General features: G+C 34.2%; 1 protein-coding gene across 2 annotated transcripts; it reads right to left on the bottom strand.

Annotated features, from left to right (window-relative positions):
* Positions 1-985: 985 nt before the first annotated feature.
* Positions 986-13,189, bottom strand: LOC129953161 (lysine-specific demethylase 5-like). Of its 2 annotated transcripts, none has more exons than XM_056065997.1 (6): positions 13,066-13,189; positions 5,887-10,323; positions 5,560-5,830; positions 5,385-5,502; positions 5,032-5,313; positions 986-4,788 (listed from the first exon to the last, which is right to left on the bottom strand). In XM_056065997.1, the coding sequence occupies exons 2-6, from the start codon at positions 10,212-10,214 to the stop codon at positions 4,427-4,429; spliced, it is 5,361 nt and encodes a 1,786-aa protein (XP_055921972.1). In that variant the 5' UTR covers positions 10,215-10,323; positions 13,066-13,189; the 3' UTR covers positions 986-4,426. The 2 variants fall into 2 exon arrangements, with proteins under 2 accessions (XP_055921972.1, XP_055921971.1); XM_056065996.1 differs by lacking the exon at positions 13,066-13,189 and adding an exon at positions 12,046-13,003.
* Between the last annotated feature and the right edge of the window lie 215 nt (positions 13,190-13,404).

Genomic DNA, 13,404 nt, shown 5'->3' on the forward strand with positions numbered 1-13,404 from the left:
CATTTTCTCCAACAATCCAATCAGACGACTCAAACTTAAAAATTAATTCTTTATTCTATATAGTACTAATTGTTATTAGTTTGTGGCCTATTCACGTTTGTTGTAACATAAAATTACGAAAACAGAGAAGTCGAAGAAAGTGGGACCTTCGATTCCGTCAGTCCTGTCCTCTACAACCGAAACCTTTGGTTAGATTGACCGATTCGCGTTAGGAGTTTTTTTTTGATGTTTGTAAGACTAAATAAAAAATAATAATAATTCTTTTTTTTGGTCAAAAATACCAAATCCGGATTTTTATTAAATTTTCACTAAAATTTTGTTTCTTAATTTAGCTTTTTTTTAAATAAAACAAATGAATTTTTGTATTACTTCAACTTTTTTTAAAGTTTTCTCAGGAAATAATGATTTCAATTATTATTTCCGCTCTAAACAGTCTAAAAATAAACTTAAAAAAGATGCAGATACATTTTTAAATCTTAAAATGCAGGAAACATTTTTAAAGACTCTTTGCGAACAAGAGCAAGTTCGTGTGATCCAGTCATGCATTTTATTTCTTTAACGCTCCTTAAGAACAGGAATTTCTATTGTTTAAAATGTCCTATATTAAATAAAAACATTTTAACTTAAATTTAAAGAAATCCAACTATAGTACAATATAAACATAATTAAATAAACAGTCCCTTTGAGAACTATTCCATTCCTGTGTGCGAGCACTGTTGTCAGGGATGGAAGTGGCCTACAGTTTAAAGCCGAATCCGAACGGCAAATTTGAGAAAGCATTTTTTATGACAAGAATTACTCTTGGAGAGTTCGTCAATCCCTCGCAAGAGGCAGTACTCGTGAAAAAAAAACATTGGGTGGCATAGGCAGAGATCGAACCCAAGACCTCTGGCATGACAGTCCAACGCACTTACCATCATGTCACGGGTACTACACAATACAAACAAGGAAAAAAATCATTTCTGAAAGCAATAAAACACGAAGATGTCATTATGATTAAATTGTTTATTTTAAAAAATAAAATAAAATAAATTTACTATGTCATATTATATATAATGTAAATATATATGTTTTCATATATGTACATATATAATTTATATTCAAGACGTTGAATTTTGTTTTATTAAAAACTACTTTTCTATTTCTAAAATGTATTCATCCTTAATTAATGTAAAGTGATAAAAAATAATAGAAACAATCTTCTCCTGCAATTTAAAATGTGTGTGGGAGTATAAAAATATCTATGGTTGCTTACATAGTGCAAGATGCGATTCTGTTGCCAAAAATAAAGGTGCAACGACCATATATTTAAGGATTAACAATAACTTTAACCATTAAACAACTCTACCAAAAGAACACAATACCATTCTTATTCGTGCTAATTACTTCTTAAATTGTTTATAATTATTTCCTTTATTTTAACAATTTGATGTGTATTTTCCAAATAGTATGGAGAGTTGGCGAAGATTGTTTCTATTATTTTTTCCAACACTGTATGTGTGTATTTACATACATTACACTGATACAAAAAAAAAAAAACAAAATATCTCCCATTTTTGAAGAAACTAGCATTTTGGTAAGAGCTTGGTAAAATTATACTTCTGTTCAAATTTCAGCTTTTTAAATTGACCGTTAGAGGTCGAATGTAGCTTTTTACTACTTTCATACAAATTTGATGGGAGTGCAGGGGTTTTGGATCAATTTTATAAATATTGCGTTGTCTTATGATAAAAATTTTCACTAAAATAGAAAATATGTCCAAACCTCTTTTACTTTTTTAAAGGCCATTAAGTCAAACCCATGAATATAACAAGATCTTATGTTCTGCAACGAAAGCTAAATTTGTGTGGAAAATGCTTAAATATGGAAAGGAGTATTATTATTCTAAACTCTAACCATAATGATATGTAGTTGCATTAAAAATTGAAGACATTTTAGTTTAAATTGAATTAATCTAATATACATACATGCATGTATACATGTATGAATATATGTATATGTGTACTGTATATAAATGATATTTATTATTTATATATTTATAAATATTATAAAAATCATTTTATATTTAACTCTTATATACATATTATTTTCTTCCATTTTTTTTGTTGTCAAAGCCTTGTAATGTAAGTGAATGTATATATATAATTAATATTTTATTAATTATTTGCAAACGAAAATAACTTTTGTTATATAGTAAAATGTGTTTAAATATTTGTATATTCTTATACTAAAGTATGTTCATATTTGAGTCTTGTTATTTACATTTTTTTACAAATAAATATGCCACATTATATAATGGTTTTAATTTTTGTATTTGTTTTAGTTTTATTATTTTTTCTGTATTGAGATCAAAACAATGCAAATGATATCTTTCAAATAGAACTTCGCATTTAGTTTACAACTTTCCTAACATTTTACACCAATTTACAAAATTGTTGAATTTCATGGAGCAAAAAAAAAAACTAGCGTTGATTTCGGGAAAATTTATTTAATTATTTTAAATATTTTAACAAAGGATAAACAAAGTTTATATAGAAAAACTAATTTGTTTCTTTTATAATAAGTGTACACTCAAGGGGATTTATGGTACCCTTATCATGCCAGGACACAGTGTTAGCATTAGGAAAGGGAGAGAGCTTGAGAGGAGGTGGCGGTGCACGTTGGCTGTAAGGTCAGTCCCAGTGACAACTGGGAGAGATAGAGTATAATAAAGCATTTATATGCTCTTGAAGTACGGACTCGAGGGTATACTGATGTGCATTCCTGGAGGCACGAGTATCATTGAGTATAATTAACTTGAATTGTCTACGTTCAATACACAAGAAAAGACTTAAGTTGCAAAAGCAGTATCCCAGAGCTAGGATTTATACTTAAGCTTGTAGATAAAAGCCAGATCCGAAGGGGGAACAAAATCACATCGAGACATTTTCGGCGAAGCGCGTCAGCTATCCACATCTAAATAGCAAGGTTGTGAATCCATAAGCGATAATAAAAAGCTGAGGGTACTATCGTCAGCGAAACAGTTAGTAGATTTAAAGTTGAATTAATAACAATGAAAAAGAGTGTCGGAGACGAACACAAGCATTTATTTTCTGTTTGTCAATAAATCAATCCAATTTCGAATGCGAGGAAGGAGGGTTCTTAAAAACCGAAGGCACTCATTTTCGATAAGAGACTTATGTCAAACTCTACCAAATGCTTTAAAATATCAAGTGCAGTGTTTCCTAAAAAATTATGAAACATTTGTTACACTGCCCATCATCCAGACGGATCGAGTACTGAAGGGTAGGATAGATTTAAAAAGCTACCAGCTCTAAAAAAAACACCTCTTCATAACAAAAGCGTCATGGTATTTTTAAACACAAAATCTCATTTTGTATTATATAAAGGGTCGTCCAACCATAATGCTCGATGCCAATTGTGAGTCACAACTTTTTAGGGCCAGATGTTGGGGATCTTCATCTGGTACGTTTCTAACACCACTGTGTCACTTGTAAAAGAATAGATGAAACAATTGATCTTTTTTCGCGAGATATGCAATTGACGTATTGTCTCATGTCATGATGACATAAGTTTGGAGCTATTATTACCACGACTTTTTTGCCAAATTATCAAATTTCAAGCTTAAATAATCTTTCTATAACAAGATTAAAATTAAAGTAATTTTCTGAAAATCTTTTGTTTCGTTTACAATTAAATTTTGCATTATGTTTGGATCACCATATATTAAATTAATTTCTCTAAGTATAAAACTAAATCAAACAAATTTTGTTTGCAAATAATAATTTATAGTCGTATTCATTTTCTGTTTACAATGTGCACAATTATATAAAAGCTATTTTTAAACTACCAATAGCAAAGCTTTTATTAATATTGTATTCTGGTTTGGTAATGACTTTCATTAAAAAAAAGAACCAAATATAAAAATGGTTCCATGTTTTATTAATTTTCCAAAAATGTATCCTCAAAAAATATCATTTACTACGTTTTAGTTTAAAAATTACATCCAAATCGATTGAACACACAATTGCTACCCCTATGATGTACATACATATTTTGAGTTAATTTGTTGACCTTTTGTTTAAACTAAAGTCCTAACATAATGTTTGAATTAAACTAAATAAACATTTTTACATATTAATTTCATTATATTCTTTTTATTTTAATACTTTAACACCTTATTGTTGGTGTTTTTAGTTTTAAATACGGCCGCATTATTATTTACTGGTTACTTATTTTTTACTTACTATATAAAATGTTAAATTAAATTACAACATAACTTATCATACATACATCAACGCGTGCAAAACTTTGCTTAATCTTAAGAAAGTTACATTTTTTTTTGGTTTTCGACCGTGGGATTCTTTTCGAATTTAGCCTAGTTTATTCCTTTGACCTTTTTAATAAAATAAAACTAATAAATCATTTAACTCACGTTTTCTTTATGAGCTTTTGTACTTGTTGGTGAAAGAGTTGAAGAAAAGGTTGTTATAACTGATGTTGTTTGGAGAAGTGTTAAATCAGCTGTTGGGGAGATGGTATCGATGCTATTTGATTTCTCAACAAACGATGATATGGAAGCTTCAATAATCGAAGGAGGCTGATTAGTGGGTACTGAAGCGATTACAGCGGTAGGATTAGACGAATTATTTTCTGAATTGGATTTCATGCAACGTTTACAAATATAGTCATCGTCGGGCTTTATTTGTTTTCGATCTAATCCAACGCAGAACATATGGAACCATTCGTTGCAACCTCCATCACATTGAACCCAATCTACTTCTCGACCTAGATTGAATAAAACAAATAAAACAGAAATAAGAGTAATAATTTAATGATTAAAGCTTTTTCGGGTTAAGAAACTTTTTTCCAACAGAATTTCAAAAAATACATCGCCTTGAGCTGAACAAAGATCCACTTCAAATTTAAATCATAAAATAAAAGCAATGTACTGTACGAAATCTAAACACTTTTATCAACACTATCATTGAAGTTTTTCCTTAAGACTAAAGAAAATCAATTCATTTTTACCTGAAGGCCTGTGACAATTTTGAGCACGACATTCTTCATCGTCATCTGATGTAGCGTTCAAAATTGAAATATCATGTCTAGTCGATGATTTTCCACTACCACCTGCTCGCTTCCGTTTTCGTACATTTCCTGTGATTGCTGTGGCTGAAGATGGTTTAATACTGCTACCGTTTGATATTTCTGAATCAGTCACTTTGTCTGATGTTTCCCTTCCAGACTCTATAGCGATCTCTTTAATTTTTTTATCACGTTTTCCTATTGCTTTACGATTACTTTCTGAACCTAATCAAAATAAATAAATGCAATCCATAATTTTTTTGTTGTTGTTGTTGCATGAATCAACCAACACTTACTTTTCCATAATCGTTTAACTGGTGGAGTTGTTGATGCTCCATCAAGCATTTGGCGTTTTTTGAACGCTCTTACCATCGTTGACTGACCACCGAATTCCTTTGATTCTCGCTTCTTTTGCTGTTAAAATCGAATGTAAGAAAAAATTTATTGTCCAAAAAAAATATATTCTCTTACATTTGATTGCATGAAAGCTGTTGAAGTTGTTGAGACAGCATTTTGTGACTTTGCTAAATTGAGAAGTTTCCATATGTGATTCGTTTCATCCAACGATACTTCCAACAAATCACCTTCCAACATTAAGCTCTCCAGAATCTCGAGTGTAGTTTTTTTGAGCTCAACAGGATTGGGTTGAGAGGGTGTGTGCACTTTGTTGCTAGGGCTGTTGTTTGCATTGACTTCAGATTGCCCGTTTAAAGACGGAACTGAATACGCATGTTCGATTTCACTACAACAAAATGTAAATTATTAAATGCAAAAATACAAATGTAAATGTATACAAACCTTCCTCCCGTTGTTGATTTGTTGGACTCCAGAAAATTACCATCGAATGTTGGAAGATCGTTAGTTCGCGACTCGTCACTAGCTAGGACCGATGCCATTAGCATTGATTCCTTGTCAATCTCTGTCTGTTGTTGTTGATTTTCCTCTTCACCTTCGCTACGTGGAAAAATAATATTGGAAAATTCTTCGCCACAACTATCATCATTTGCTATGTCCGATTCCGTGAGATCGCCGTCTGTAGCTGGTTCACCACTAACTCCAGCATCAGGCAGCTTCATCGACTTAACTTTTTTCTCCTCCGTCACCAAATCATTTTTAGCTGCTTCCACCTTTTTCTGGCGAACACTATTCAAATAAGCCAAGCCAGCAGCAACATCTTCCATAACAAAGGCTTGACGTGCACGATCTTGCCAATTCATTGCACGCTCAGTCAAACATTGCAAAGCCTCGCCTTCGGGCAAGCGTATGGGCAGTCGTTGCAACGATACCAATAACGAAAGAATTGCCTCCAATCGTGGTCGACGTGACCTCATGCAAGATGGGCACAAATATTTGCAAGTCATCACTGGTTGTCCATTTTGAGTAACAATCAAACCATCTTTCCAATGAACTTTGGGCACACATTCCTTGTGAAACCAATCGGCACACAACTGGCACAAATACATTTGTCCTGTGCACTTGCCTTTGCAGAAACAATATTTCCTGTCACCATTTGGATTAGCGGCTGTCTTCAAATTGAAACGTCTCAACTCCCGCATTTCGCTTATTTCTTTTTCTTCAGCTTTTTTAAATGCATCCACCATTTGCGCAGGACTTAGATCTTCGGTGAATTGCTCTTCGGGGGGTATTCTCTTGGGAAGATTGCATTGGCTAGTGTTACCTGTCATAAGGGCACTTGTACGTGGCGATAAAACTTCGAGCAAAGTGAACCGGGTGTGTTTACGAAGAAAAGCCTTCGCTGTTTTTTCTTTCCATTCGCGTGCTGCGTCAAGGTGTTTCTTCATACGATCTAATTCTTCTAGTTTCAATGGTATATTTATTCCACGACAAACCACCGTTTCAAGAGTGTGATAATATGGATAGTGTTCATTCTTTTGGAGGTTTTCCACAGCGACTAGCCAATCTCTAGATTTCTTCAAAGCTTCTTTGAGAGCCTGCTTTGAAGGTAACTCTATTGCAATTTTTTCGGCTGCCTCGAGAATAAGTTCGATTTCCGCTAAATCGCTTTGGGTGTTCGTTTGAAAGCAGGATTTTGCTGCCTTTTCCCAAGCTTCGGCCGACAGCACAATACCCTGTAGTGTGCCGATTTCCTTTTCTAGTACAGGGTCTGGGATAAGTTTCTGTCCGTCTTGAATAAGGCGATTTACATCTGTTAATTGTAGTTTCGAGCTGGAATTGCGATATCGACGTGACTTATTATACCATGTTACTTGTTCGAACCGTATGCGAAGATTTTTCAGCTCGTGCAATTCAATGCACAACAATTGTCCTTCATCGATTAGCTTTTCGATCGCCTTCTCTTCGACTTTGTTGATTTTTTTTGCAAGCAAGGCATCGGCGGATGTAACAAAACTCTTACCGAAATCCAATAACTCGCGAACGCTCTGACCTTCTTTGATGACACAACAAAGATTATCGATTTCTTCGACAAATAGCTCAAGCTCATCCATTGTCAATTTATATTTTGTAGAATCATTAGAATGACGAGTCCGCGTACGAACTTTATTTATGTCTAACTGTTGAATAACCGTTACACATTTCTCAGCTTCCAGGACTGCAGAATTGAGACGGTCTATCAATAGCGAACTGGGATATTTTTTGCGATCGGCTTCTTGCACGAGTTCCTGCAAATCCTCTAACGCTATTTTACTGCCTGGTTTGGGTGGATCAATTACATCGCGACACTTAGTTAGCCAAACTTCAAAGCTGTGGGCCTTTACTTGAAGCTTTTTGAGCATAAGAGGCATTTCATCCAGAGTGTAGCGATATTGCAATGAATGATTTTCCGGCTTGCAGTCGCAAAGCTCCGTGTAGTGACGAAGGCAAACTATTTGTTTTGTACATTTACAAGCTACTGCCGAAAGAAAACATGTTGTTTTGCAAACTTCACATTGGCGTTCGTCGTCAGGTATCAGCTCAAAGGCTTCACGTTCTGCTTTGGTGACACCCCACTCCAGCAAGCTTTTCCGCAATTTTTTTTCCGAATCTACCATTTTAACCATATCAATGTAGCATGCTGTGGCTATGGCAAAGTTAAGTTTATCTGGTTCGAGTGCCATTTTACAAACAAGTTCATCGTGTGAGAAGACACAAAATCGCCGCAACATCGAATAATGATTGATGCAATCACGACCCATTTTAAGCCAATCGGCAGGAGCAAAATTTACGGCCTCAGCAAAATTGTAACCCTGATTAAAACCAGCATGATATGCACGAGGAAAAGTTATAACAAACTCTCCGGCGTGTTGATCTGTTCGATAAACCGGTACGCCACTATTCATCAGAATATTTGGATTCATAATTGTGACCAGCTGATGCAGGAGATCAGGCTGCGAAGCAAAAAGCTCCGGCGCGGCGCTTTTCATAGTTTTTTCAAACGTTTCAGCTTTACAGCCAGGTACACCGTACCAAGTTTTCGGCTCACCCCAATGTAAATAATTGATTGAGTACGACCAGTGGTCTTCGTTGTGCCAACAAAAGGTGGCAAAACACATTCCTACATACATCCAGGGAACTTTCATGCCACTTATATCAGCGTTGATGTGACCCAGGATCGAATCTTCCAGAAGAGGAAGATTGTTCAAATTCCAGCTAGATTCTGCGTATTCTTGATCACCTGGCAGTAAGAATAAAGAACTTTTTGTTGGAAATCCAGATCCATGATCCATTGTGTGCAAATCCGCACCATATTCAACAGTAACATCTTCATCAATGGACGAGACAATGCGCCAAAATTCACGTTCCACTAAATCTGTTGGCACCAGGTGCACCGGCCGATGGAAATAGTCGGCTTTAAATTGATCAGCCATTTCGCCAAATTGCTGTAAAGTGTATTCCCGTTGGGCTTGTTCAAATCCAAAAGCCTCTGTTGGCTTACTGACTTCCTCAACCACACATCTTGGACAACGCCAATCTCCTTTTGGAATATCATGTAACGGTGGAAGCAAACAGAATGTATGGTAACTGTCATCGCAACCGTCGCAGAGTAACATAGCTTCCTCAACATCACCTCGATTGCAGATGTGACAAATGTATTTTGCCAGGGGATCATTATGGATCAACATTGCCGGAGTGGCCGGCCGTACGAACCTTCCTCGACCGGTCCGCGCTCCTCCGGTTAATGCTTTCACTGACTTCTTGTCTTCTTCAATTTCTGGCTTAATATGTGCCGAAATTGTACCCAAGCCGCAGGCTGATTCCTTGCTGGCATTCATGTTGGCAAATCGTTTCGATCGTCGAGCAGTTGTTTCGTTAGGTGGAGTTATTTGTTGGCGCGATACGATACCGTGTGGCTTATAGTCTTTGTCATCACTCTCCGACTCCAATTTAATATCTATTACCTTCCCTGACGTGTATATATCGAATGGATGAAGAATTCGTTCGTAGTGACCTTTAAGAATGGCTCCAATGCTCTTTCCTGGTGGGTATTGCATCCGATGTGCCACCTTTGACCACTTTCGTTCCTTTGTTGCCTGTTCCAAGCCACCTTCTTCTTGAACAATGCGATGTAATGAATACAAATCAAGTGCCTTTCGTTCAACCATTGGAATCTTAAGGGAAGATCCTTGAAGTTCCCAAAACTTTGCTATTTGATCAAGAAAATTCAACTTCACACGAGTTTTGGCTTCCAGTTCGTTTAATCGCTGTACCCGAGGAGTAAACTTAAGTTTATCCACGTCAACAGTAAACGGCGGTGTCCACGTTTTTGGTGGCAATATCTTGGCAATACCATATCGCTCAGCAATCGGACGAATCTTGCTTATATAAGTAAGAGGATTTTTAAATTCATCTTCGTTCGGGCGAAATATGGGACACTCGGGTGGCTTTAAAAATTCATATTCTTGATTTTTGTTTTGCGAAAATGTTGAAGAGTGAGGCTGGTAGGACTTACTTCGATTGTTATGTCCTCCTCCTACACCACCTAAGAACTCATGACCTTTAGCTGGACTACCCACCGTCAACGGTGGCGAATTATCCGCTGCTGAAAGAGATGTTGCTGTTGGAGGCCATTGAATCGAATAGGCTGATGCAGGTGGACGCGATGTCAATTGTGGTGGTGAACAGTTAGGATTAGTTGAAATACGGCTGGTATTGTTAATTGATGCCATTTCTAGTTCCTTGTATGTTATTTCTCTCCCGATCTTTTACAAAGTAAGTTATTTATTTTCAGGCATTTTAGGTTTTTTTCTTTACGATTTTTAAAGCAAAACACGATTTCTATTGAAAAAAAAAAATTTAAAAAAAAATCTTATTCAATATGGAATTTACTTAAAACATTTCAGCGCTTAACTACAACAACCAGAGACAAAATACAGGGTTCTTTGATTTTTCTGTTCCTGATATAGAAAGACAAACATGGTCGTCGCCACTGACCAAGTAAATCAGAACAATATTTTGAGGTATTCAAAATTATTTAGGATACATAATAATATTAACTCAGTAAAGGTATTAAAAAATAATGTAAGTACAAGTACATCCTACAAGAATCCGTCATTTTAAAAAACACCTTCAGATTTGAGTTGCTTTCAAAAAACCAAGTTCTAAATGATTTCAAAAAACTACCAACATATTCCAGTTAAAAATAAATATAAACCTTAACTAAATTGAATTCCATATTGGGAGGAAAATCGAGCTCTTTGAGTTCAGCATAAAGTTTTTGGGGGTTACCATAGCATTTTTAGAGTCATGATTGTTGTTATATTAAAATTCTACCTATCTTTCGCACTTTCAATTGAAATAAATTCGTAAATGTAAAAAATATATATGTACATATGTTATGCAAACGTTCCTCTTAAGAAAAACAAAGCGAACATGCTCATCTCATCTACTTATCGTTTAATTTTGACCTAATGTTAAACAATTTTCGGCTGAATTAAAACAAAATGTCTGAGCTTGTATATATAATGCTTAAAAAATATATAAAAATCAATCAAAATTATTACCGTGATGTAAAACATAAAATATGTTGCACAACCAACCCTCTTTGTAATTGTTTCTTGTATGGCATGCTGAGGAAATTAAAACTCGCAACTACTCAATTATTTATTTTTTCTATATATAACACATAACTTTAGATTTGTTTTCTTCCGTACAAAATAGTTATTAGACTTTCAAAATACCTGGGAAAGAATAAAACTTTCTCAACTAAACAAAAATTAAATGCATTTAAAATAAAGTAACAATCTGACAATAATAAGTACCTACATTGCTAATATTTTTAATGAAGGCGAAATATGTTTTATAGTTGTTTTAATTAAAAAAAAAAACAAGAACGGATGATTTTGTAGAACTTTCTTTCTTGGTAGGAACCTATTTTCTAAGGATTTTTTTTTTGTTTTGTTTCGTTTCGTTTTTTTCTTTTTTCTTTCTTATTATTAAACCCAGCTATTTAACTTAATTTCTAATAAAGAAAAATATAGCAAAGACAATGTAATAATATTGTTTTACTTAAGCAACCGCAACAATAAATAAATATACACATAAAAATATAGGTAGCTTCTGTAAGTATGTAGAGTTAGGTGATACCTATATTCCGAAGTCTATTCCATGTTTGAATTGCACCCTGTATGTGGTGTACGTGACCAACTCTCAATACTTACGGAAACAAGTCTGCCCCCATATCCAACAACATGAAAAGGATGACGATGATTGTTAGCAAAGAAGGGTAAACTACCTATATAAAGCTAACCTATCTACCTATTCATATGTACCTACGTTTATTGTACCCAGTAAATTAGCTTAGCCCTTTTTATAATCAAAACTAGCAAACAACCCCCCTTTAGAATTCTTTGAGTAAAAAAAAAAAATGCTTCAATTAAAACAAAAACTAAATACCTATCTCACTTTTCTACTAAAATAATAATCAGAACAATTTTTGAATAAATTTGTTTTGTTTTTACTTAAAAATTAAATAAAGAATACCTTTTAAAAAATTCTCACCTGTTTTTAAATTGAATGGTACGTATTCCGTTTTTTCAATATTAGGTCAGGCCCGCAAGTAGCTGGGCAATATGGAAACTGACTCTAAACTTCTAAAATATTAAAGAATTTTCAATTTTTAACTTGGCTAGGTTTAATTTTTTAACTTCACTCTATGGTAGCATTAAGCAAAAGGGCAAACGCAGTTCCTTTAAAAAGAAAAACTCACAACAATCAACATAAGAAATACAATACAATACAAACAGTAGAAAAAGGAAAACAAATTTTATGTTTTCATCAATTTATCTTGAATTGCACTACGCGATTTCTAGCAAGAGTCTCATGGCGTTCAGTTTCAGTATAACTATTTTTTATTTATAAAGATTGAGAGGACGAACAAACTAAACAACACAGTAGAAACGGTTTATCGAGAGAAGAGGGTTCGTGGTGCAGCACCAGCAGCATAAGTGGTGCAAAAGTAAAATTTGTAATAAATAAACAACTAGTTACAAACGACATGGATGGGAAGATTTTTCCTACCGGAAGAATCTACACATCCCAAAGGCCCAACTTAGGAGTAAATATGATACTATGCACTATTTGAAAAAAAAAAAAACACTACAAGTAACTCCTTTATTTTGAGAACACAAAATTTAAATCGATTGAAAGCAAACAAGAAATCAATGTTTATTTTCGGCACAACCACGAGCACTTTCCTTTGCCTCCCTTCCATAACACAGACTGAGACTGAGGAAACTCACAGAAAATCAACACAATTCTTTGAAAACTAAAATGTCTACAAAATGAAAAACATTCGAGTGCACTGGGAAATTCAGTTTTTAAATGTTTTTCTCTTGTTTTATGATATCCAAATACAGAAAAAAAGAGAACAAATCCAAAAAGATTAATGATTGCCCCAAGACAACGAAGACGACGACGGCAAAAATGATATCACAGCAAGAAACGCAAAATTGCACAAGACCCGCCAAGATATTATACCAGGAACCAAAACAAAATAAAATTTCGTATTATTTAAACTACCTTCGGTTTTAATAGATTTCAATATTTCTTTTTATTTTGCGTTAAAAACAATTTAGTCAAGCTTCTTTTTTCTAGCACATCACTCCACTTCAGTAAAGATAAACCAATCCAACATGAACATAAATCTAAAATTCTAAACTACGCAATAGTGTTGGTTAAACATCGATAGTCTATCGATAATATCGATACTACAAAAATCGATAGATACGAAAAGAATAAACTATCGCCCGAATATCGAATTCAATATTATCGTAGAAAATGACATTTCACTTTCACCACTTAATTTGTACAGGCTAATGGGGGTTTCCATCGTTAAATTCAGATTTCCGTCAAGAATTG

This window comes from Eupeodes corollae, chromosome X (assembly GCF_945859685.1).
Source record: "Eupeodes corollae chromosome X, idEupCoro1.1, whole genome shotgun sequence".
In the NCBI taxonomy this organism is placed as follows: Eukaryota; Metazoa; Arthropoda; class Insecta; order Diptera; family Syrphidae; genus Eupeodes; species Eupeodes corollae.

Coding starts and splice junctions, on each gene's coding strand:
- LOC129953161 (XM_056065997.1), bottom strand. CDS start 10,214: ATGGCATCAATTAACAATACCAGCCGTATTTCAACTAATCCTAACTGT. Junction 5,503..5,559: donor CAGCTTTCATGCAATCAAAT/GTAAGAGAATAT, acceptor CGATTTTAACAG/CAAAAGAAGCGAGAATCAAA. Junction 5,314..5,384: donor AGTTAAACGATTATGGAAAA/GTAAGTGTTGGT, acceptor TATTTTGATTAG/GTTCAGAAAGTAATCGTAAA.